At 36.3% G+C, this 26278-nt stretch overlaps 1 protein-coding gene across 1 annotated transcript; it reads right to left on the bottom strand.

Annotated features, from left to right (window-relative positions):
• Nucleotides 1–509: 509 nt before the first annotated feature.
• slc25a15a (solute carrier family 25 member 15a) lies at nt 510–25950 on the bottom strand. Its single transcript, XM_051862422.1, has 13 exons — nt 25537–25950; nt 21436–21519; nt 20884–21142; nt 15811–15951; nt 15179–15354; nt 14270–14428; nt 11842–11961; nt 7069–7223; nt 6866–6938; nt 5038–5120; nt 3774–3977; nt 3214–3348; nt 510–2496 (listed from the first exon to the last, which is right to left on the bottom strand). The coding sequence occupies exons 2-13, from the start codon at nt 21488–21490 to the stop codon at nt 2302–2304; spliced, it is 1755 nt and encodes a 584-aa protein (XP_051718382.1). The 5' UTR covers nt 21491–21519; nt 25537–25950; the 3' UTR covers nt 510–2301.
• Between the last annotated feature and the right edge of the window lie 328 nt (nt 25951–26278).

The following is a 26278-nucleotide window of genomic DNA, read 5'->3' as shown; positions in this document are numbered from 1 at the left end:
ACATTTAACCGTGGGCATTGGGTACTTTTTATCCATGTGTGCACCAAACCCATCTGGTGGGTTTGCTGCCAAAAAGCTCTTTTTTAGTTTCATCTGACCACAGAAGCCGGTCCCGTTTGAAGTTCCAGTCTTGTCTGACAACTGAATATGCTGGAGATTGTTTCTGGATGAGAGCAGAGGATTGTTCTTGAAACCCTCCCGAGCAACTTGTGAGGATGTAGGTGCTGTTTGATATATATATTTTTTTAAGGCTTTCTGAGACTCAAGACTCAACTAATCTCTGCAATTCTCCAGCTGTGATCCTTGGAGAGTCTTTGGCCACTCAAACTTTCCTCCTCACCGCGCATTAGGCCGATTTAGACACAGGTCAATAATTGTGGCCAACGTGTTTTGGAGAAAAACATTTATTTCATAATGTGATTTTCCCCCCACTTTCAATTCTTTTCCTTCAATGAAAGGTTAGATTTTTACTAGTTTTATGAATTAAAGATCAAAAGGATAAACAATGCAGATTTATTTTTACAGTCATCTTTAATAATAATTACCAAGGGTGCCAATAATTCTGACCACAACTGTATACACACACACACACATTATATATTCACAAACTTTGGTTAAATTCAATAAATCGCGATTAATCGATTTGACAGCTCTACAAGCACATTTTAAATCATTTGAATAATCTTTTGTCATGCACTTATTTAGATGTTGACAAACATTTTAAAGCACATGCACTTGATTATAATTAGTGTTATTCAATATTACATTTAAAATTGATATATTTGAAATTGCAACTTCATATAAATGTGTAATTACAAATATATTGAAATACATTACACAAGTTTCAATAGAAATGACATAAAAGTATATTTTAGTTTAACATAAACATTTAGTTTGTCAGTACTTTCGGAAGTAAACTTTAGCTGTATTTCAAAGACAATAGAATGATTAATTTATATATAAAGATGTACTTAAGTCCTACTTAAGTGAAAAGCTATAATGCATTTTCATTTAATTGCAAATAATATGCAATTAACTGTCTGAAAACATCATTCAGTTCACACTTAAAGTATGTTTTTTTTTTCCAGAAGTACTTTTTTTATGCTAATGTGTACTTTTTCACAAGGGAATGTAGCGTTTTTCCATACAACAACAGTTCATAGTGACTATAAGCTGTCAAGCTCCAAAAAAGATGTCAAAGCACCATAAACATCATAAAAAGTAATAAATATGACTGAAATATGTTCCAAGTTTTCTAAATCCATACTATGAACTACCATTGTATGGATGAAAGCTGCATGAAGACTTCACAACTTCACAACAGTACAAAAAAGAACAGCATTCAAGTTTGATACAATATAAAGGCCGGTTCACACCAAGAGCGATAACTATAATGATAACTATATTAGCGTCCACACCAACACACAATATTGTTCTGTTTATTCTAAGTGCATGCTACAGTTTTGTCGTCTGCCACTATAAATGTCCAAGCTCTTTAAAGCAGGATGGATTCTGATTGGCTGTCAATGTTTTTATCATTCATCAGCTGGAAAAATGGTTCTGAAAGTGATTCCAATGGTATCGTTTCTCTGTGTCGTTATAGTTATAGTGGTGTGGACTCTGCTTTTCTTTCATCTTTAGAATGATTTTTAGATCTACATCTTTATCGTTATTACTATAATTATTGTCCTTGGAGTGAACAGGCCTTAAGGGTGAATAAATAATGACACAATGTTAATGTTTTGATGAACTGTCCCTTTAAATTGAATACAAACACAACTGTCTGTTATCGTATATTTAAGAGAGGATTGTACCATGATTGTGTTATTGAAATGTCCTCTTGTTTTTTTTTTTTTCTCTTCTCCTAATTTGTGTTGTACAGCTTCTATGAGCTTTATGTGTGATCTATGTTACAACACATTAATGGAAAAGCATGTCTTAACGCTGTGATATACAGTTATTTATTTGATTCAAACCTTGTTAGTGTAGCTAATCACTGTTGTGATGCATTCAGAAACTCTTTTGATGATTATGTTGCACTTTATTGCACTTTGGGTTTATTAAAAGATCATGTAAAAGCATCCTGTTTCTTACTTTTAAATGAGCTGAACGTCAGCTACAAGACTTTTGAGGGAAATTATTTTTAGTCTGTTAAAAAATAATATTAACCATATTTCACTACCCAGTTAATTTAATGGATAAAGGCTGCATTGTTTCTCACTGAATTATGTTTCACCTGGAAATATGTCACATTACATAACTTTCTAAGAACACAAGCAGTGTAGCTTTAATCTGGATTCATCAGTCTCTTTTAGATATGAAATGCTGAATGATATCAATGGGCAAGGGGAAGATAATGGTGGAGTTTCTTTCTGCTGCGATGTTGTTCAGAGTCTGGAGGTATCGCAGCTGAAGAGCTGATGGAGACTCAGCCATCACTAGAGATGCTTCCTTCAGGGCCCGCGAGGCGTTCATCTCCCCCTCAGCTGCAATCACCTACACACACATACAAGAATAATACACTTGAGCCGCATGTGTCTTATGTTGTGTCTGATATATGGATTTTCCTCAGTGTGATGTATTCGTCTCAGCTATAAAATTTGATTATAGGGCTGTAATTCAGATTTTCTCTAAATGATCCCTGAAGGCCCTTAGAGCATTGAGAAATATTATATCATAGCAACTGACATTAAATAAACATCAAAATTAAAAAATAAAATGAATGAAACCTATGCCAGAGTAGCTTACAGGGTTGCAAATGTAGCTCAAATGTATGTATCACTTATCACACAGCTAGCTAGTTTGTCACCAAATATTGGTTTGTAGTTACTGAGAAACATGTTTCAGAAGAACTTTTTCTTACACTAATTTGGGTAAAAATTGATTGGTTGCACTACAGTTAGTTGACTGTGAGAGATCTTTAAGGATAATTTATTATGTACGTTCGGTGTGGATTACATGTTTTTGCTAAGACAATGCACTGCAACAAAATAAGGCTTCTTCAGAATACATTGGTGGATTTGCCATATGTTGTTGAAACTAAATATTGACTGTGTGTGCACTATTTTGTTATATTAGTGATATCTTAGTTTCCCTTATTTGTACAACCTATATTCAATTTTGGGCCTTTTATTTGGGCAGTATTGAGCTGATTTTCATAATTGAATACCAGTACATGAAGCACTGCATTAGAGTTGGTTGTGGGAGTCTCACCTTGGCACGGGCTTCTCGAGTTGCTTCAGCCTCTGCAGCCATGGCTCTCTGGAGCTGGAGTGGCAGTTTAACGTCCTTTATCTCCACTCGCTCCACTTTAATGCCCCATACGCCAGTGGCCTCATCCAAGGCAATCTGTCATCAAGATGATACAAAGCTATATCAGGATCCATGAGTATGATTCAGCCGTAAAGATGAAGCATCAGTTTAACAGCAAAGAAATAATCCTGGGCTGTGTCCAAAATTGCCCCCTATACCTGTATACACTGTGCTATTTGCTAATGTAATATTTAGAGATTTTTTTAAGCTTTTGTTACTTTTCATTTAATCGGCATGAAATGGAAGTTGTGATAGTGTTTTATTCCCTAATTTGATGTATATACACAAGTAAAACAGCTTCTCGAACAAGATGAAATGTAGGGCGAAACTTGATTTTGTCTATGGGGAATTGATTGGATGGTTAGATTATTGTGATTTGCTATTGGTCGATCTCGTGTGAGTGACAGGTTGTCCCGGCCTCGCACCAGTAAACACATGATCAGAGAAGAGAGTTCTTGTACCTGCATGCTGTGTGAGATGCCCTCTCTGTCAGACAGCAGCTCAGACAGGTTCTTTGTGCCCAGGACATTTCTCAGGGTGGTCTGTGCCAACAGCCGTGTTGCATGGTCTGAATTGGACACGTTGACCACGGAACAGATCGGGTCAAAGACACGAAAGTACACCACACCGTCTACACTCACGGTCACAGAGTCCTTCGTCAGGAACTGTTCTCACATAAACACATATAGATGCTCATCTTGTCATAATGATCCAAACCTTTATGAATTATTTATTCAGATTTAGCTTGCCAAATCGTGTTTATTTAACATTATATTTGTATGAATGTTTTATTTGGCAAACGTTGGGTTGTCATAAGGGCTACATACCTGTAAATAGTGTTGGGGGTAAAGCATTACAAGTAAAGCGAGTTATGTAATCAGATTACTTTTTACAAGTAACTAGTAAAGTAATGCATTACTTTTAAATTTACAACAAAGTATCTGAGTTACTTTTTTTAAACAAGTAACAAAAGTTACTTTTTCTCCTCATATATTGGTTGACAGCTCTCCTGTCACCATGTTGAGAGAAATCGTAATGTGTGAACATGATGGTTATTGTAGTTCTAATGTGAACGTGCATTTACTTGTCTCACTTGCACAAAAACAGATTCAATATTCCTCAGAATGAATAAAAACAGTGAAATGCAAACCTGCAATATTAAATATGTTAAATTACACAAATATACTTTATGTATTTAATCTCACTTTATTAATCAATGTCTTTGCTGCTGACCTTTGAAGATCCAAGCCCACATCAAGCACATTAATCAGTACAAATTACTTTAGATTTGCATTTTCTTCAGCCTGAGGCTTATTCATTTCAATTTTGGTGTGAAAAGCCCTTTACATTTGCCAAAAATAGAACTTTGTTTTTTGTTATTACACAAAAAGTCCAGCCCAGGTGAGAAAACATAACACAAAAGTAATGTAATATTACTTTTATAAAAAATCATCTACATTTTTTAGGGGGTAACACAATACTTTAATGCATTATTTTTAAAAGTAACTTTCCCCAACACTGTCTGCAACCCTCGATCAGAATATATATGCTGCCATTGTTAACTAAAAGTATAAAAAATTATTCCTTTATCGAAATAAAGCAAGATTTCAAATATCAACAAAAATCAAAAATCGCTTACTGCACCTAGCAAAATTACTAAAACTTAAACTAAAATTAAAATGAAAACTTTATATATGTATAGGCCTATGTACACATACCTCTTACCTCTTGAGCAGGAATATCAAATGTCACAGTTCTCAAGTCCACCTTCCTGAATGTATCAGTGCATGGCAGCACAAAGAAAATTCCTATAAAATAATTGTATAAACAATATTCAAATGTAGACGATTATATATTTTAAAAATTATGAACAGGGATGTTTTTCTAATAATGACTTATTACATTATATAAATATGTACAGTCATGTGAAAAAGAAAGTACATCCTCTTTGAATTCTATGGTTTTATGTTTCAGGACATAATAAAAAGCAGGTCTTAAAATTAGGTAAATACAACCTCAGATGAACAACAACACATGACATATTACAATGTGTCATTATTTATTTAACAAAAATAAAGCCAAAATGGAGAACACGTGTGAAAAACTAAGTACACCCCATGATTCAATAACTTGTAGAATCACCTTTAGCAGCAATAACTTGAAGTAATCTTTTTCTTATGACTTTATCAGTCTCTCACATTGTTGTGGAGTAATTTTGGCCCACTCTTCTTTACAACATTCCTTCAGTTCATTGGGGTTGCAGGCATGTGTTTATGCACAGCTCTTGCCACAGCATGTCCGTCATGAGGTCTGGACTTGACTGGGCCATTGCAACACATTGATTCTTTTCTTTTTCAGCCATTCTGTTGTAGATTTGCTGGTGTGCTTGGGATCATTGTCCTGTTGCATGACCTTAAGCTTTAGGACAGATGGTCTCACATTTGACTCAAAAATACTTTGGTATACAGAAATTCATAGTCAACTCAATGACTGCAAGGTGCCCAGGGCCTTGTGGCTGCAAAACAAGCCCAAATCATCACCCCTCCACCACCGTTCTTGACAGTTGGAATGAGGTGTTTGTGCTGATATGCTGTGTTTGGTTTTCGCCAAATTTGGCACTGTGCATTATGGCCAAACATCTCCATTTTGGTCTTTTCTGTCCAAAGGACATTGTTCCAGAAGTAGTTGTGTGGTTTGTAGTTAGTGGTTTGTGTAGTAGTTTGGTCAGATGAAACTTTGCAAACCTAAGCCATGCTGCCATGTTCTTTTTAGACAGAAGAGGCTTTCTCCTAGCAACACTTCCAAACATGCCATACTCGTTTAGTCTTTTTCTAACTGTGCTCTCATGAACTTTAACATTTAACATGTTAACTGAGGCCTGTAGAGTCGGAGGTGTAGCTCTTGGGTTTTTTGCAGTTTCTCTGAGCAGTGCAGGGTCTGACCTTGGGGTGAATTTGCTGGGACGTCCACTCCTGGGAAGTTTGGCAACTGTCTTGAATGTTTTCCACTTGTGAATAATCTTTCTCATTGTAGAATGATGGACTTCAAATCGTTCAAATCGACATTGCTGATGTCTTTCCTCCTTGGCATTTTGTTAACACACACCTGAATACTCCAGACCAGTAAAATGCCAAAACTTCTGCTTTTATTGAGGTGAACACACTTGCTGATGATCAGTTAGTCAAAGGCATTAGATTAGCAGCACCTGACCGCAATTTAATCTCTAAATTCCTATGGAAGCAGTAAGGGTGTAGTTTTTCACACATGGCTTCTCCATTTTGGCCTAGTTTTTGTTAAATAAATAATGACACACTGTAATTTGTCATATGTTTTTGTTAATCTGAGGTTGTATTTACCTAATTTCAAGACCTGCTAAGGACAAGATGATTTTTTATTATGTCATGATATGGAAAACCATAGAATTTAAATAGTGTGTACTTTCTTTTTCACATGGTAAGATTTAACAATTTTGATTAATCGTATGTGTTTAATGGGATCCAGATGTTAAATAGATTCCATAAGATGAAATTAAAAATGAAAACCTTTTTCATACCAGGTCCTTTTGGTTTCTTGTCCACAATACGACCTAATCGAAAAATCACGGCCCTTTCATACTCCCTCACAATCTAAGAATGAGCCAGTGAGTAAATTGTATGTACAGTCAGTCATCATTTACATAGATGATAATTATTGTGTTGAACAAGACATTGTTTATGGAAAATCTATCCATAACAGTCTTCTCAAGACACACCTTACCTTGATGCACATAAAAATGGTAACAGGAAGCAATCCAATGGTGATAATGATTGCGATAAAGATAATGAACCAGCCAAAGCATCCCAGCGAGGGTGGTTTGTCATCTGAAAGACATGGAGCCAACATTTTGTGGGATTTTCCTTGCATGGTACACCCTTGATTGTTTTTAAAAGCATAAGAGGCACAAATTTGTGGGAGATTAAGAGATCACCTCAGCTCAACTCAATCAATCAATCAATCAATCAATCAATCAATTAATTAATCAATCAATCAAATATGGACACCTTTCTACAGCATGATGGAAATACAAGTAATGGGAAATAAAAAAGCTTAACAATATTTATTTCAAACTAGCTGACCCTTTCTAAGTGATCTTAAATGTGGCTAAATGTGCCAACCCTGTTATTAACAACACTTTTACATTCTGTTGTTTTGTGTATTCGATTTTTTTTCCCTTTTTGAAATTGATGTTAATTGCTAGAAAATTACAAATTAAGTTTATATAATAAGAACAAAATGTTCATGTAATCTTTCATTTGACCTCCTGAGTTGGATAATTAACATTTTCTGAATGTGAAGCACCTCCTTTTGTGTCCTACATCAGTGTCCTAAAATGGCCACAAAATTAAACTTAAAACTCTTAAATTTAAACTTTATTAAAGAAGCTTCTTGAAGGTTTACTGGCAAAGGCTGTGATACATGCAAACCAGACAATGAGATAATGCCCTTTTAGTTTAATCAATGGGATATTAAATTTCTTTTTATCCCTGGATTACATGTCAGGTAAACATATCAAATTCCATGGAGACACCCCTACTGACTTACCACGTGCTTACGATTACACATACAATCCCTCACTGCATGCATTAGTATCACGGTCCTTAAAAACTTAGTCATGTACAAAATTGACAGTGACATTATTTGCCATGGTGCATTGTTATTGTACAATAAATATAAACACCTTTTTTTCATTTTATTGGCAGTTTTGTTAATTATTACAATTGCAGTAAAAAAAAAAAAAAAAAAAAAAAAAAAAACATTTTATTTTAGTAATGTTAGAATATTTTTTAAGATTTTAAGATACAGAAATGTACACAGGCATACCTTGTATTATATGTCTGCCACTCTCAGTCTCCCGGTCTTGAACCCTGATTACGGTGGTCATCTTGAGGAGCAACACAAGTGTAAGATGTGTTATGGCAAATGGCAGGTAACAGAAGCTTTTAACGTGTGCTCATCTTCCCATGAGGGTGTGTCCTGCCTCCCACTAGACCACAATACTGGAGGAGGGGAGCATTCGGACTCAATTGATATCTGTGAATACCATGAACCTGAATATTGTGTGGTGCAAAGTAATATTTTATTTGTTCAGGTAAATTTATCAAATATTGTTTTAGCTGTAGTGGGAGATTTATAATTAAAAGATTTCTGCACCATCACAAGGCAGGAAATCTGAGATGTGTAATCACATAACATACCATCACACATGAAAAATGTTTACATACGACCAGATATGACCTGTGTGTTATGTCTGCTAAACTAAAATTCCAATATCATATTTTTTGCTGTAGTTGTTGGTTAAAGGGGTCATGACACAGATTTTTATTTTTTATTTTAATATCTTCCTTGAGGTTCACTTATAATTCATTTATAATAAGTTATTTTTGCACACAAAAAAACAAATATATATGTAAAAAAAAATGTTTCGGTTACTAATGTAACCTTGGTTCCATGAGATAACGGGAATGAGCATTGCATCAGTTTTGCTGACACTATGGGGAAGCTGAACTGAAAACTGAAGCCTGATTGGATCACGTCTGCACACCTGCACAGACAAATGGCATTTCAGCCCGGGTGGGGCCGACTGCCTATATAAGTCGGTACTGGATGCCATATCATCAGAATATTTTGACTGAGGAGCGGCAAGCGTTAACTCGTGCATGAGCATAGAAGCATGGCCAGCTACACAATGCTCGTTCCCATTATCTAGGAAGCCGAGGTTATTTTAGTAACCAAAACGTTCCCTTTTGATACGGTTCACTCGCATTGCATCAGTTTTGCTGACACTGGGGAACTTAATCCAATAGCGCTGTGCCATAATTTACTCAGCATAGCATGCTCTGTGAGGCATGGTACCCTAATCTGACAGGACCCTTCAGGGGCCAGGGACTAGGTTTAAACAGACATAATCCATGCTTGAAGAACAGGGACATCTGGGTTGTAAAATCTGGCAAAGGTGGAAGGCGAAAAGACCAGCCGGCTGCTGCGCAGATGTCACCAATGGACACCCCACTTAACCACTCACAGGAGGAGGCCATTCTTCTGGTGGAGTGGGCCTTAAAGGGTTAGTTCACCCAAAATGAAAATTCTAAAATAATTATTCACCCCCATGTTGTTCCACATCCATAAGACATTCGTTCATCTCCGGAACATAAATTAAGCCCATCACTAGATATTGTTAAATAAAGTCGTTATTTTGTTTTTTTGGTGCATAAAAAGTATTCTCATCGCTTCATAACATTAAGGTTGAACCACTGTAGTCACATGAACTGTTTGAAATATGTCTTTAGTAGCTTTCTGGGCGTTTGAAAGTGTTAATTATCTTTCTGTCAATGCAGGCCTCACTGAGCCATTGGATTTTATCAAAAATATCTTAATTTGTGTTCCAAAGATGAACGAAGGTCTTACACGTGTGGAACGACATGAGGGTGAGTAATTAATGACAGAATTGTCATTTTTGGGTGAACTAACCCTTTAACTCTGATAAGACACTATATAAGACCCAAGGAACTTGGGTGTGTGGTGTGCTATGATGGCTGCCACATACACTTTGAGCGTAGATGGGGTGCGACTTCTAGAAGGTCTTGCAGAATATGACAGAATATGTCTTGCAGGATATGAATCTAAAGCGAGTTTTTTGTACGTGAGGCCCCACAAAACCCATATGTAAATAATATACGGATGCTGCATTTGTCACGTTTTCACTTGTAACTTCAAGAAACATGCTCCAATTGTGGAAAATGGCACATTATTTACAGCAGATTCTCACAATTAAAATGAGTCCAAAATCAACATAATCCAATGGGTCAATATTCCTCACGGAGTTATGACACATAAAACCCCACAGGCGCTAACTAAAAACAATATGTAGATTTCACGTTGTGTTTTCACTCATAACTTCATGAAACGTGCACAGATTGTAGAAAATGTCACATCATTACTTACAGTGGATGCTCCCAACCGAAATGAGTCAAACATAAACTCTTGCATCAATCACGAGATATTCCTCATGGAGGAACGATTTTAAAAATGCCCATTAGGGGGCGTCAAGGGCTAAACAAAAAGGCTACCTTGGTTCCAAATGCTGTAACTTTTGATTACTTTATGCTATCACCACAAAATTTGATCCAGATGTAGCTCACATGTAGGGGAAAAACAAACAAACAAACAAACAAACAAACAAAAAACAATTGTCCTCCTACCTTATTTCCTTCCTGAGTTATTGCATGTCAAATAAGAAAGATATGTAAAATTATAAAAATTATATATTTGTTTTATTTTATCAGCAGTTTCTCAGCATGAAAATGTCCAAATGTAATCATTTTTTTTCCCCTCTAAAAAAATATTAAAAGTTTTCTATCAAACAATACCTACCTTTTGACTCTCCTTGCTATAGTTTGGAGTGACTCTTTACTTTTGTGTTATGTCACTCAGAAAAAAAGTCTAAAAATGCCTTCAGGGCTTAAAGGGTTAACACATGAGACCTTATTATAAAGTGTTACCAAATATTTATATTAATAAATATTGATACTATTACTTTGTAAAATATAAATATCTCTAAATATTTAATAAATATTACATTTTTAAATAATTCATTTAGAATGAATTAATATTTAATAAATATTTAATCACATCAAGTCCAAATAGCAGTGCAGCTTAAGTGTTTGTAAAATCATTGAATGACATTTATTTGTATGGCATATGAGGCACTGCAACATAAGGGGTGTATTTTATATCAAAAACATTACAAGCGTAGCAGGAAAATACAATATTGTTTGTTCACACATTTGTCACACACACGACTATTTAACCTTCAAAGTTGTTCAGATGTATAAACCAAGACCTCATTATAAGGAAACTAGACAAACAATAAAAGCAGAGCTTTGGGTCTCTGGAGAACCGAGTGTAACTTGCAGTCAAGAGCTACTTCACCATAGAGACAGGCACAGATCAACTCAGTGGAAACACTGAGCCACCATTACAATATATGTATATGCATTTGGCCATTATGACATACTGTAAGCTGTGTCCTGTACTTTATGGACAATAGAATTTTCTGTGTATCCTTTGCATTTTGAATTATTTATTTATTTATTTTTCAGTTTTAGTTTTTATTTATTTCCAGTTAATAATTTTAGTGCTTCAACTTAAACTTAAGTTTTTTTTACCAAAGCAACATTTCTAATGTCTGTTTAGTTTCTCCAACTAATATTTATATTTTATTTTATTTCAGCTTTATTTCAATTAACACGTTTCAATAGTTTTAGTTAACAATAATAACCCTCGTTTGAAACATTGATTTTCAGAGTCATACACATTTAGTTTTTTCATTCATTTAAATATTCTTTCTCACACATAAAATATTCAAGATGCACATAAATTAACAACACTTAGGTGGACAAAATGTCCACAAGGCATGTTCTCCATGCAACTGAAAACACAAGATGGGATTAAAAAATGTCTGAAAAACTCCCAAGACTGAGAGATGGACTCAGTGATCAAACTGTTGCATCATTATCTTGCGACTGACTTCATAGGCCAAAAAGAGCGCTCCATTGGCAGGAAAAGTTCGGATCATAGTCGGGGTCAAACCAGAATACAGAGGCGCCATTCCTGTAAACAAGACACCAGAATATAACATGCTGCAATCTAAGAATAAATTGTTTTGTTATGTACTGATACCATTAACAAATGTTAACTTTATTTTTCAATGTCTTTCATTGGAATATCAGCCCATGTATGCTCAATAATACACATTGAGCCCCCATTGCAGTATATTTTTATAAATCATTTATCTGTGCACATTATTATTGTCTCAAATTCATGTGCCCTCGTAATCTTTAATCAAAATTTAATCTCCCTCTTGCAGTTCATCTCTTCTCTTCTCTGATGACGTGTTTACTGGCTTGAGGGTGGGACAACCTTTCACTTACATGAGATCCACCAATAGCAAACCACAACCATTCAATCAATTCCCCATGGATGAAATCAAGTGCCACCCTACATTTGTTCTTGTTCGAGAAGCCATTTCACTCCAATATACACTCGCTGGCCACTTTATTAGGTACACCTTGCTAGTATGGGGTTGGACCCCCTTTTGGCTTTAGAACAGCCTTAATTTTTCGTGGCACATATTCAACAAGGTGCTGGAAACATTCCTCAGAGATTTTGGTCAAAATTGACATGATAGCATCAAGCAGTTACTGCAGATCCGTCAGCTGCACATCCATGATGTGAATCTCCTGTTACTCACATCCCAAAGCTGCTCTATTGGATTGAGATCTGGTGACTGTGAAGTCCATTTGAGCATAGTGAACTGACTGTCATGTTCAAGAAACCAGTTTGAGATGATTTTGAGCTTTGTTATCCTGCTGGAAGTAGCCATCAGAAGATGGGTGCACTGTGGTCTTAAAGGGATGGACATGGCCAGCAACAATACTCAGGTAGGCTGTGGTGTTTAAATAATGCTCAATTGGTACTAAAGGGCCCAAAGTGTCTCAAGAAAATATATCCACACCATTACATCACCAGTAGCCTGAACCGTTGATACAAGGCAGGATGGATCCATGATCTTTCATGTTGTTTACGCCAAATTCTGAGCCTATCATCTGAATGTTGCAGCAGAAATTGAGACTCATCAGACCAGGCAACATTTCTCCAATCTTCTATTGTCCAATTTTGGTGAGCCCATGTGAATTGTAGGCTCAGTTTCCTGTTCTTAGCTGACAGGAGTGGCACCTGGTGTGTCTTCTGCAGCTATAGCCCATCTGCTTCAAGGTTCAACATGTTGTGCATTCAGAGACGCTCTTCTGCAGACCTCACTTGTAACGAGTGGTTATTTGAGTTACTGTTGCCTTTCTATCAGCTCAAACAAATCTGGCCATTCTCCACTGACCTCTGGCATCAACAAGACCATTCTCTGTAAACCCTAGAGATGGTGGTGCGTGAAAATCCCAGTAGATCAGCAGTTTCTAAAATACTCAGACCAGCCCGTCTGGCACCAACAACCATGCGGCGATCAAAGTCACTTAAATCACCTTTCTTCCTCATTTTGATGCTCAGTTTGAACTTCAGAAGCTTGTCTTGACCATGTCTACATGCCTAAATGCTGCCATGTGATTGGCTGATTAGATATTTACTTTAATGTGCAGTTGAACTGGTGTACCAAATAAAGTGGCCGGTGAGTGTAATGCTACATTCCAGGCAGGTTTTTGAGCCCGTAATTCACAACTTCAAACCACGACTCACGACTTTGTAGCGTTCCAGGCAAGTCGACACTAAACTGCCTGAGTGTAAACAAGCATGGCGGACCGTATGGGGCTTATGCTCATTTACAATCATTTCTATCGCCAAAGGTGCTTACTCTTTGCTTATTTGAGGGAAACGGAGGAGGAAAAAAGGCGCATAAGACAAGAGAAGCTGTTATACCTTTTATTTTACGTTATTTTACCGTGCACTTGCATAAACACCGCATCCATAGGGGCTGCCATTGTTGTTTCGCGGGCTATGTGACATCAGAGCGCGGAACTGGGAGTACATCGATCTAGTACGAGTTCACGGGTGGGAAGTCACGGGTTTGACTGCCGTTCCAGTGCACTTTCACGGGTAGAAGGTTGGAAAAACATGGGTTACGGGTTGCCTGGAATTAAAGACTAACACAACTTTAAAGATATTAAAGATAAAGATATATTAGAGTTAAATGATTATTTTATTTTTGTGTTCTTTACAGTTTTATGTTTTATTAGCATATCATGCCATTAGGCTGGTAACATGCAAACTAAAAATTCAAATCAACAGTTGACTTTCCTGTGCCAAGTGTTCGAGTTTTCCAAATCAGCCACTTATGAGGTTCCAGATCACAGATAGAATGTTGACTATGTGTCACTACATTTTGAAACAAGGATAAATACAGAAATCTCACCCTCATTTCGTAAAATTCCCATAAGAGTCTTGAGGAAGCCTTCCTGTTTCCCTGCTAAAGACATAACCTGGATGCGAGACTTCACACAGTCTATGGGGTACACAACCAACCAGAGGCAGGCTCCGCCGAAACCACCGCTGAACATCAATGGCACGACACCTGTCAGAAAGACACAGATCGTGAGGAGCATATCCTGTTAATTCACTGAAAAAAGTGAAATGGCTGTGTCATTTATTTATAGTGCATTTTTATATTGGTCTAATCATGGTTTCTGGTTTAAACCTGTTTTGTTCAGTTTGACTAAAAGTAAATAACACTCCCCATCAGTGGTCACGGTAATCTCAAAGGTTTCTATTTACAATGTGTTTTGTAGCGTTGAGTAATGTAGCCAATCACAAACATATCTGTTGATTTCTTAAATGGCCAATCAGACGTGTCTAAGTTAGAATCCACTCACCACTCAAAACACTTGAGTTTTTGTCCAGTGCTGAGCTCTGAATGCTCGTAAATCTTCTCTGTATAAGTTAATTTATAACAAACAAAGTGTAGACATTATGTGGGCTAAATAAGAGATTCACTGTGTAGTCAGCTTCATTGATTATAGCAGAAATTTGTGAGATCACAATGAATTGAAATGAGTGACAGCTTTTTAGTGATTATAGAGCTCTTTGTGCACTTTCTAGGCGATATATAATCCATTCAGAATTTGAATAAAACATTTGGTAAATTTGGTAAACTGGAAAAAAATGGGAAAACATAGATTGTCTGATTTACTCAATCATATTATTTGTGATCTTTATTTGTCATCAAAATTGTGTTTTCTTCTCCCATCTCCCACACAAGAAAAAACGTTATATGAGTTTGGAATGACATGAAGGTGAGTATATGGTGTTCTTCCCATGGGCTGACCTATGTGCTCTTTGTCTCTGCCCATGTGGTGGGCAAACATGGAGCGGCTGAGTTCATATCCTCCAAAGAAACAGAAGTATCCAGGTATCTCACGGACTATAGTGGTGGTGAGACCCTGATAGAAACCCAGAGGACCGTTTGTCCGCAGCACATTTCTCACAACGGACCACACCGTGCTGAAAGACAGAGAGGAACTTCAACAAGATATGATAACTTTAAGTGGTAGAACTGCTGGACAACTGTGATATTGAGGTCATTTTGTCTTAAATTGAAAGTTCAAAAACATAAAAAGTACTACAAACTTAGGAACAGTAGTTTAGAGTAAATCAACACAAAAAGCCACAAAACACACACACACAACATGCAAAACGTCACATATCTCTTGCAAATGCCAACACTTCATTCAAAACTACAGGATTTTAACTCTTCTAAAAATTGTTTTTGTATAGTAACTCTACACATTAACCATCAAATATTTAGCCATATAGATGTCACTACACACGGATGTGAACAATAAAAATACCAAATTATTTGATTAACCCTGTATCATCCCTTTTAAAATGGACGTAAAGTTACACAACAAGCCTCATTTCTCATTTTTAACTACCAAAACATCCTCTGTCCAAACAGACCTTTTCTGTCCACTGGCAATCTTGCCGGACGCCTCCATTTCATGCATGGCCTGCAGTCGACATTTAACCAGTTCAGTGGGGCATAAAGCCAGAGAGGAGAAGATAGAGGCGACAGAGCCTGAACAGGCCTTCTGCATATCACTGAAAATAAACACATTATTATAGTTCATTATTTCATGTCAAATCAAATGTAATATGAAGGACTGCACATGAATCAAGACATACTGCCATTTCTGAACAGTGACACCAAATGAAAAAGGATTAATACTGACCCACCAACCTAAAGTAATACTGACAAACTATATATATTCATATGCATGAAACATAGTTTGCATATATATATATATATATATATATATATATGCAAACTATGTTTATATTTCCAGACTCTAGTTTTCATATTTGGTGACTGATTTTTAATATAAATGACAGAGAAACAGTAATTTATTCATCTGCATCAAGAGTATTCAGAGTCATAAGGCATGTCCAGACCTTTATTTTGAATTAGTGGTTCACATGAGATTTCACATCGAGGTGAAAAGCTATCTCGCAATATTATGACTGACAAGACCATGGTGGAGGATTCGTTGCACAACAGTCTGACACAACTCTGACAATTGTGTGATCTTGTAGAATGTGTGCTCAGCACTGGCGCTCTCACAGAGTACGTGCAAACATGAAAGTAAAACACGAGCGTGCATTCAAACACGATTTCAATACCCCTCATTTTGAGAGCAACTCCCTGATGCATGCAGATATCTCCCAATATGAAAGCTATCTTAGGTTGGGCTCTGTATCATGCTTGTAGAAAAATTTGGTCTCTATTTGCACTTTGACTATTGAGAGAGTACTTTGATTATTGTTGCACTTATTGTTTGCACTTAAGACTAAGAGAAAACTGTGTTATTTATTTTTATGTATAGGCTACTCTTTTTATTAATATGATCAATTTTTGGAATGGAGTTCAGTTAGGAGGTCAAAAGTTGTAGAAGCTCATAAATCATGTTCAGTAATAATTGAACAGCACAGCCTCAATCAGAAGTTCTGGAAGCTCTTCATGTACAGTAAGGTCTGAAGAGAGTGATATAAAATCACACAGTAGAGAAGCCAGTCAGTTGAGTTTGTGGCAAAACCTTTTAGTGCTTGAGTATTGTTGTCTTTTACTGCATATGATAATTCATACTCTAATCATACACTGTTTACGTTCAGCGCTTCCAGGTTCTACATCAGAACACCGGCTCAGTATTGGCCGACACTGTTTACATGAGCAGCAAGACGCATGCGCTTGATGCTGCTGACGGAGGAGCCGGCCAATAATGAGTCGGCGTTCTGACAAAGAACCTGTAATCACTGGACGTAAACAGTGTAGGAGAATTGACACAGAAGAGAAGATATTGTTGAATAAAGTCGTTATTTTTGTTTTGTTTTTGCGCACAAAATGTATTCTCATTGCTTCATGAAATTAAGGTTGAACCACTGCAGACACGTTGACTATTTTAACAATGTCTTTAGAACCTTTCTGGACCCTGAAAGTGGTGGTTAAATTGCTGTCTATGGAGGAGTCAAGATACCTCTCGGATTTCATCAAAATATCTTAATTTAAGTTCCGAAGATGAACGAAGGTCTTACTTGTGTGGAACGACATGAGGGTGAGTAATTTATGACAGAATTTTCATTTTTGGGTGAACTAAATCCTTTAAGTCTGTGCTCCAATGTATTCAAGATTTATAACAAGTTGGAAATATCATTTTTCCAAAGTAGGAGTGACAGTTAACATGTTAATTATAATGACCTTTATACAATGAATAAATTAGTGGGAAATGTTAAACAAAATCAGTATATTATTCTTATTACTGTATGTAGCAAAAGGGGGAAGAGGAGTGTTCAACGCTTTAACACATACCATATAAATAACATAAACCTCCTACAAGTCTAATAGAGCTTCATGTTTTCACTGTATCTTGACAGTTACTCCAGTTTATGGCAAGCACTAATGTGGCTGTTCCTTCAACTATGGCAACTTTTGGTCCTGTGCACTCTTGAAAATTCCCACCACAGTATAATTTCCACCATATGACAAATTATGTATACAGCATTCTGTGGTGGAAATTACATTTTTAATTGTTTTTTAAGTGTTATCTGTCACAATTAAGATTTTTTTTTTTTTTTCTGACACAGTTTAACTCTGAGATCTTGTCATATTTTGGTTTTACTGTGTGTGTGTATATATATATATATATATATATATATATATATATATATATACATACACACACACACACACACACACAGGTGCATCTCAATAAATTAGAATGTCGTGGAAAAGTTAATTTATTTCAGTAATTCAACTCAAATTGTGGAACTCGTGTATTAAATAAATTCAATGCACACAGACTGAAGTACTTTAAGTCTTTGGTTCTTTTAATTGTGATGATTTTGGCTCACATTTAACAAAAACCCACCAATTCACTATCACAACAAATTAGAATACTTCATAAGATCAATAAAAAAGACAGAAAATGTCAGGCTTCTAAAAAATATGTTCATTTCTATGCACTCAATACTTGGTTGGGCCTCCTTTTGCATGAATTACTGCATCAATGCGGCATGGCGTGGAGGCGATCAGTCTGTGGCACTGCTCAGGTGTAATGGAAGCCCAGGTTGCTTTGATAGCGGCCTTCAGCTCATCTGCATTGTTGGGTCTGGTGTCTCTCATCTTCCTCTTGACAATACCCCATAGATTCTCTATGGGGTTCAGGTCAGGCAAGTTTGCTAGCCAATCAAGCACAGTAACACCATGGTCATTGAACCAGCTTTTGGTACCTTTGGCAGTGTGGGCAGGTGCCAAATCCTGCTGGAAAATAAAATCAGCATCTCCATAAAGCTTGTCAGCAGAATGAAGCATGAAGTGCTCTATAATTTCCTGGTAGATGGCTGCGTTGACTGTGGACTTCAGAAAACACAGTGGACCAACACCAGCAGATGACATGGCAGCCCAAATCATCAGTGACTGTGGAAACTTCACACTGGACTTCAAGAAACTTGGGCTATGAGCTTCTCCACCCTTCCTCCAGACTCTAGGACCTTGGTTTCCAAATGAAATACAAAACTTGCTCTCATCTGAAAAGAGGACTTTGGACCACTGAGCCACAGTCCAGTTCTTTTTCTCCTTAGCCCAGGTAAGACGCTTCTGACGTTGTCTTTGGTTCAGAAGTGGCTTGGTACGTGGAATGTGACAGTTGTAGCCCATTTCCTGAAGACGTCTGTGTGCGGTGGCTCTTGATGCACTGACTCCAGCTTCAGTCCACTCCTTTTGAAGCTCTCCTAAGTTCTTAAATCGGCTTCGCCTGACAATCTTCTCAAGCCTGCGGTCATTCCTTTCACTTTTACACCTTTTCCTACAACACTTTTTCCTTCCAGTCAACTTTCCATATATATGCTTTGGCACAACACTCTGCGAACAGCCAGCTCTTTCAGTAATGACCCTCTGTGGCTTACCCTCATTGCAGAGGGTCTTGATGATCGTCTTCTGTACAACTGTCAAGTCAGCAGACTTCCCCATGACTGCTGTTGGGATTACTGACCTAAACCCAGTATTTATACCCTGAGAATGGTAATTTAATAGAACTTGAAATTAAATATTCTAATAATTTGAGATACTGATTTTTTGATTTTGATGAGCAGCAAGCTGTAATCATCAAAATGAAAACAAAAAAGTCTGGAAATATTTTACTTTATGTCTAATAAATCTAGAATATATTTAAGTTTTACTTTTTGAATTAAATTACAGAAAAAAAAAAAAAAAACTTTTTCATGACATTCTAATTTATTGAGATGCACCTGTATATATGTTTGAAAATATGAAAATATGAAAATATGGTTTGTACAGTATAAAAACCATTACACCTATGGAATGTCCCCACAATTCACAAAAACAAACGTGTGTGTGTGTGTGTGTGTGTGTGTGTTGTGTGTGTGTGTTATAAAGTTTTAATATACCACTGATGTAGGGATTGTGAAGAAACCAAATAACACTCATGAATGATAAATATCAATTGTCAACAGAATATTTTTCAAATTATGAGAAAAGTGTGAAAATATTACTTAAAAGTACATTATTTAACTTTTGGGCCTCTAGCAATTAAAAAAACACAACTGCATGCATTTTGCGGAAGAATGAAAATTATGTCATTTATTACTCACCCTCATGTTGTTCTACACTTATAAGACCTTTTAAGAAGGATTCGTAAAGCTAGAACGACATGAGTTAACATGAGTTATAAATGACATTATTTTCATTTTTGGGTGAACTAACCCTTTAATTGACATGGGACTTCCTTGAAATTCCAGCACAGTGCTACAAAACCCATAATGAAATGGTCCTTCACTTTAGATAATGCTTTACAATGAACTCTGTTAGAGAGCTACATATGGAAATTTACTTGTTCAATAAGGCTGCGTTTACACTGGCACAAAAAAATCAGATTTTTTGCCCACATCTGACATAGATTTTTTGCATCCGATCTGAGCCACTTCCAAATGTGGTTTTAAATCAGATACATATCCAATCTCTGGACATGCGACCTAAGTCTAAACACGCATATCCGATTCCCATTGGAATTCCAAGCCACCACAAGGCGAGGGCGACACGTTTGCTTACTAAAAGGTAGATGTAATGTTGTATTATGAAGCCTGTATGCACTCGCACTAAAAAATGGCAGCTTTATTATTGAGGTAGAAACTTTATATGTCTATTTATTTTTTCATTGAAAGAAATTGTGCGCGTGCCTCACTATTGAGTCACAGAGATTGAGATTCACTGACTCTGGTGTCTCCTTGGTAAACAAGTACACTAACTTTAAAAAAAACTTTCCATGACAAAATTGTTTGGTGTAGTTGAAATTTAACAAATCTTTTTTTTTTTTTTTTCCCCTCACACAAAAATGACAAAATAGGTTATGTTTAATTCACTATTTGCTTAGATTTTTATAGTTGTTAACATGTAATAATTTGCATTTTTATCATGGATTTTCATAGTTTAGTGCCCAAAATTTAATGTTAAAAACACCCCACCTGAGTTCTGTGCCTCGGGCCACTCCTGAAACAAAGCGCACTACATTCTGGCAGAAGCCGTAGCTCATGAAGAGCACAGCGTTTTCAGCAATGTTGGCTATGAGGGCAGGTGTGGTGCCTTGATAGAGGCCTCGCAGTCCAACCTGTTTGTAGACGGACACGAAGCAGTGGACAAAGCTTCTGTACAAGCCGGGGAAAGTCTGCATCTTCACCTTGGCTGTATCAAAGGGCTGCCCGCTAAACACACACGCAATCCCACCTTACAAAGACAGAAGAGAGGAAACAGAACATGCACTGCAGAACATGCTTCGATGTTTTTAAATAATTGATTCTATCTTGTTCCTTACTGTAACAAAATTCCCATCATCATGCAAAGTTTGTGCAAATCAGACAGGTGGAAAATACACTGTATTATGGCACCCTGTCAAAATAACTGTGAAATGAAAATTGGGTTTTTTAAATCTAATCTGTTCTGGATCTGACATGCATGCAACATCCCATATATTACATTTGTTTATGCAGACACAGGATATGATCAATAAAGGCTGTTACCACATGCTCCAGCTGACAGATCAATGACGGCTTGAGTGACAGGATGTGGCACCATCGTTAACTTCTGCTATATTGCATCACTTCCTGTGTAGAAATAGTGCAGAAAAACGTTTAACTCAGATTTGCCCTGATTAACATACACGTCTACCATCTTTGAAATAGTATACACATCAATATAGAAAAAAGTAGCCTAGGCTAATATTACACACAATTTATAGCATATACAGAATATATATATATATATATATATATATATATACACACACACACACACACACACAAACCCATGTCTACCAAAAAGTAGGTCTACTGTCACCCTACCACGGTACAGTGGATTACTGTATACAGACCTGAGAGTAATTTTCCCCAGTTATTTTTCAGAAATCATGTAGAATTAATATAGCAATCAAAACAACGATGCCCAATTCACAAATGTATTACCTTTTTTGTAATCGGTCAAATAGGTTTGCAAAAATGTCTACAATTGTTGGCGATTCTGTTCGATCCATTTGAACAATTCATTCACACACTGAAACATTTTCAGCGGTACCCACAACGCTTCAGTATACTTTATAAGGCAGAAAACAAGAAGAACATGGGATCATCACAGATTGTTCCCAGAGAACGTGTTTCCATACTTTTTTTTTATGGAAACATGCACCAGACTGACGTCTTTTACCATTGCACTCGCATCTGGCTGCTTTTGTAAGCTGTGCATTAAACACAGCATTCTGAAAGACGGCAGCTTAAAGGCTTAAAGGGAACCCTGGGTATTAAGACTTGTATGCCTTAATATAACGTAAATGATGTCTCTTACTGAAATATGTAATCGAAAACCCATGAAAGACTTACGTTATTTTAAAAATCCACATCATTTTATACATATTTTGGACAATGGGGGGGGGCATTTTGTTTAGGTATGCAGCACATTCTATGTCATTGATGTCAAATGGTTGCACTCGGTGAGCTACTAGCGCTAGCTGTTGTTATTTTTATAAAATGTTGTAAAATGTGTTATAAAAGGTTTGTATGTAAATGTGTTTTCATGGCATTTACACTGTTTTGACCAGCAGGGGTCACCAGCGTGTGGCGTTTCAAACGCTTTGAAACAGTGAATCATTTTGTGAAGCAATTGGTTCAAGCTTCGTTTCTCCTATCATTAATCAGAGGTAAAGGTCTTAAAGGACGCAGGTCTTTGGGAAGTTTTATTTGTCCACAGGCATCTTCCCATTCTTTTCTCCTTCTCTTATCGCTAGGAAAGCAGTGAAGACTTACATTACTTCTCTTGTCGCCCTTCAACTGAAAATTACAACCAAAAGCCGCAAAATGTGGCATCGTATCAGTATTTCTGAGTTGTGTTACAGTAAAAATAACAACAGCTAGTGCCAGTAGTTCACCAAGTGCAACCATTTGACGTCATCGACGTAGAATGCACTGCACACCGAAACAAAATGGCGCCCCCCCATTGTCCAAAATGTATAAAACTATGTAGATTTTTAAAATAATGTCTACTACATATTTCAGTAAGAGACATCATTTACATTTTATTAAGCCATACAAGTCTTAATACCCGGGGTTCCCTTTAAAAAAAAACAGTTTAACCCAGTCTAGCAGTCTAGTCTAGACATTGCAAGTTTTCTCATTCCACTGCCATATGCCTTGTGTTTTAAAAAGCAAAAACACGTTCTGTGTGAATGATAACGTATGAAGTGGATACTTACTTAAAGCTGCAGTCCGTAAGTTTTACCTCTTTGTTGCCATCTCTATTTGAACCCTGAAATTGCAGTTATTTGCGGAATTATCATCTTTACGTTGTGCATCGGCACATGATTGTCGTTTTAAACTTTCCTGATTACAATCTGCCATCAAAATGATAAGTTTAATTATTCCAGCTGCTGTAAGAACAGGCTACAAACGATCCGCCACCTGCAGAATCCACACACACGCAATATAGCCTGCTAGCCGGAACTCCTGTATGTATACAGACGTGACGTAATGACGCAAAGACGAACGGCGGAAGCTCATATTTCCTGCGAGATCCAACCTGTATCACTGAAATTATTAAACATTACGTTTAAACATTGTTATGAACACTGTCTGGTTATGTATGTGCTCAAAAATGGATTTTAGATCATTTTTAAACAAAAAAATTACAGACTGCACCTTTAAAATCCATTATACTGTAGGAAGCAAAACTCCATATTGAACGATGAACTCAGCTAACAGGGAACAATCTCAACTTTAGCTAATGTTCTGGTAAGGTTTTCTCAAAGTTATGGAAAAACATTCTATTAACATAGTAATGTTAATATAACATTTGTTCAGGTTTACCTGGTTTTTACACTTTTTTTAAAAATTGCTTACACACTAAAAGTGGTACTTGATGCTCACACAGTGAAATCATTCACTCATATAATTAATCTTCAGACCAAGTCTGCAAAACTGCAAGCACATTATCTGCTTTACACTTTAAACTTTTTGATGAAATCCTAAACAAACACAGTTCTCTTTATTAGACAGTAGACACATCACTCAAAACTAACAGCTCTTGTGTTTCATTTAGAAAACACTGCCATTCAAATGGCACACTCATTTACCGATTACCTACACCTAATGATCATGTGTGAAAACACTTACACATAATTTGTTCACTTAGAAATCAAAACTCATTGTTTTGAGGAAGAAATCATTTATTTTTACCCCCTTGCATTTGTTTATAGTGTAAATATACCTAATTTTACCACTTAGAAATCAAAACTCAATGTTTTGAGAAACAAATACATTTATTTTGTAAATATATACTGAATATGCATTCAAGTCAAATCACCTCTATTTCTATAGCTCTTTATACAATAAGGATTGTTTAAAAGCAGCTTCACAATATAGTAACAAATACAAATTCTCCTGTAAAGCAGTTAAGTCAATAGTGTCATTATTCAGCTCAAGTTCAGTTCAGTTATTCAAGCTCAGTTCAGTGTTGATTCAGTTCAGTTCAATAAAATGTTATTTATAGCCTACATTGTTCCACATGAAAAATACTATAGTAATTTATAGTAAATACTATAGTGTTTTTGAACCATACTATATTAAATTGTAGTATACTGTATATATTTACAACACTTTGTTAATGAATGCTACAGCATACTGTAGTATTAACTATAGTGAACTGATAAACTGTAATAAATACTGTAGTATACTTTAGTTTTTACTACAGTAAACTGTAGTGTATTGTAGTATAATATACTAAACTTTGTACAGTATTGGGTAAAGTAATTTGTTTCTATTACTATAGTTATATTACCACAGCAACTATAGAATTACCACAACAAATTAATTCAAGTACTTTACTATAGTATGGTTCAAAAACATGCTACTAGTATTTACTATAAATTACTATAGTATTTTTCATATGTAACAATTTATTTCTGAAACGCTTTAGTTTCAAATGTTACTACTTGTTTCAGAACGTTTACAGAACATTCAAAAGTAAGTTCCCATAATGTTTGCAAAATGATAAAACGGAATGTTCCCTAATTCGCATGACGTTTTCATAACTTCATGGTAACATTACAACATATTTTTTGTTAGCTGGAATTAAGTAGCCGGAGTTTTGAGAGTGACAAAAAGAGAAACAGGGGGAAACATCTTCACCATTAACTTACACGTACGCCACAGAACATTGCATAAGTTGAGTGTATTTATAGGATATTTATATCTGACCTGCGAGATCTCTATTAGCCTAGTCTTAATCTTTAATCCAGATTCAGAGGGAGTCCCCCATGAGCGGTCAGGAGTCCCCCATGAGCGGTCAAGAGTCCCTTTCAGCCCGACACTGTCTGAACTTCCTCATGTGCCAACATTCACATGCCAAGATCACAATGTCTTAGCAACATTAAACTCAAGTGTTGCAATCTTACATATGTTCTGCATGATCACACAGTCCAGGTATTCTCACACTCACCCACCCTTCCTCGGATCACCGTCTCCTCTGGCAGTAGCCAGACACTTCTACAGACTATTTCCAATAATGTACTTGGTTCAAGAGCCTCGGAACGAAGTGTCCTGTGAAAGTAGTATTCTTACTACTGACGAAAAACATACCTGAAGCCGGTGCAAACACCCACACTTCCTCGATCACAACACAGGTGTGTACATGCCACACACGCAGGGCAGGGGTGTGTGTTGTTCGGCATGCGGGGGCTTCTTGGAACCACGTGCCCTGGAAAGAAGAGAAAGCGGACTATCGTGTTGCTGTCACATCCTGAAGAAGTTGTTGACTCAACATCAAGATTGTGACACAAGGTCACTTCATCAAACGCGATATTCCCAGAGAACAAATGCCAGCGACACTGATGTATTTTAACCACTAGATGGCAGGATATCCTTGAACATAGTGCCAGTTATCTAAGCATCTGCACAAACTTTGTACAGATTAAGACGTGGTCCTGAATTCTTACAAACAAACGGGTACAGTATGGTCTTTTGGTAGGCTATAATGTAAGAATAACATTCCCCTGGGACACCTTTTTTTTTTTTTTTTTTTTTTTTTTTAAATCAGTATAATTATTCAAACACATAACATAATGTAAAATTATTCCAAATATCATTTCCATTTTAGATTTTTATTTAATAATCAATAAAATAAAAAATAATGTCACTTATACTATACAAGAGTATCATGGGTTTTTGTATCATTTTTTTTAAATAATAGGCTATACTGCAAATAAAAGTAAGTATTTGTATTTATAATAAATACATCAAAATAAATGAGAAATATGTACAAACAGTTTAAAAAAGATAAAAGAGATAAACACTGCATCATAACGGTTCATAAGATCGGTGC

The sequence above is a fragment of the Ctenopharyngodon idella genome, chromosome 15 (assembly GCF_019924925.1).
Source record: "Ctenopharyngodon idella isolate HZGC_01 chromosome 15, HZGC01, whole genome shotgun sequence".
Taxonomy (NCBI): domain Eukaryota; kingdom Metazoa; phylum Chordata; class Actinopteri; order Cypriniformes; family Xenocyprididae; genus Ctenopharyngodon; species Ctenopharyngodon idella.
This window is presented reverse-complemented; position numbering and strand designations above follow the sequence as displayed.

Excerpts from the sequence above, each read along its gene's own strand:
- slc25a15a (XM_051862422.1), bottom strand. The coding sequence starts at position 21,490 with ATGGTGCCACATCCTGTCACTCAAGCCGTCATTGATCTGTCAGCTGGA. Across the intron at positions 21,143-21,435 it reads TCTGTCAGCTGGAGCATGTG|GTGGGATTGCGTGTGTGTTT; the intron begins GTAACAGCCTTT and ends TGTCTTTGTAAG. Across the intron at positions 14,429-15,178 it reads CAGAGACAAAGAGCACATAG|GTGTCGTGCCATTGATGTTC; the intron begins GTCAGCCCATGG and ends TCTTTCTGACAG.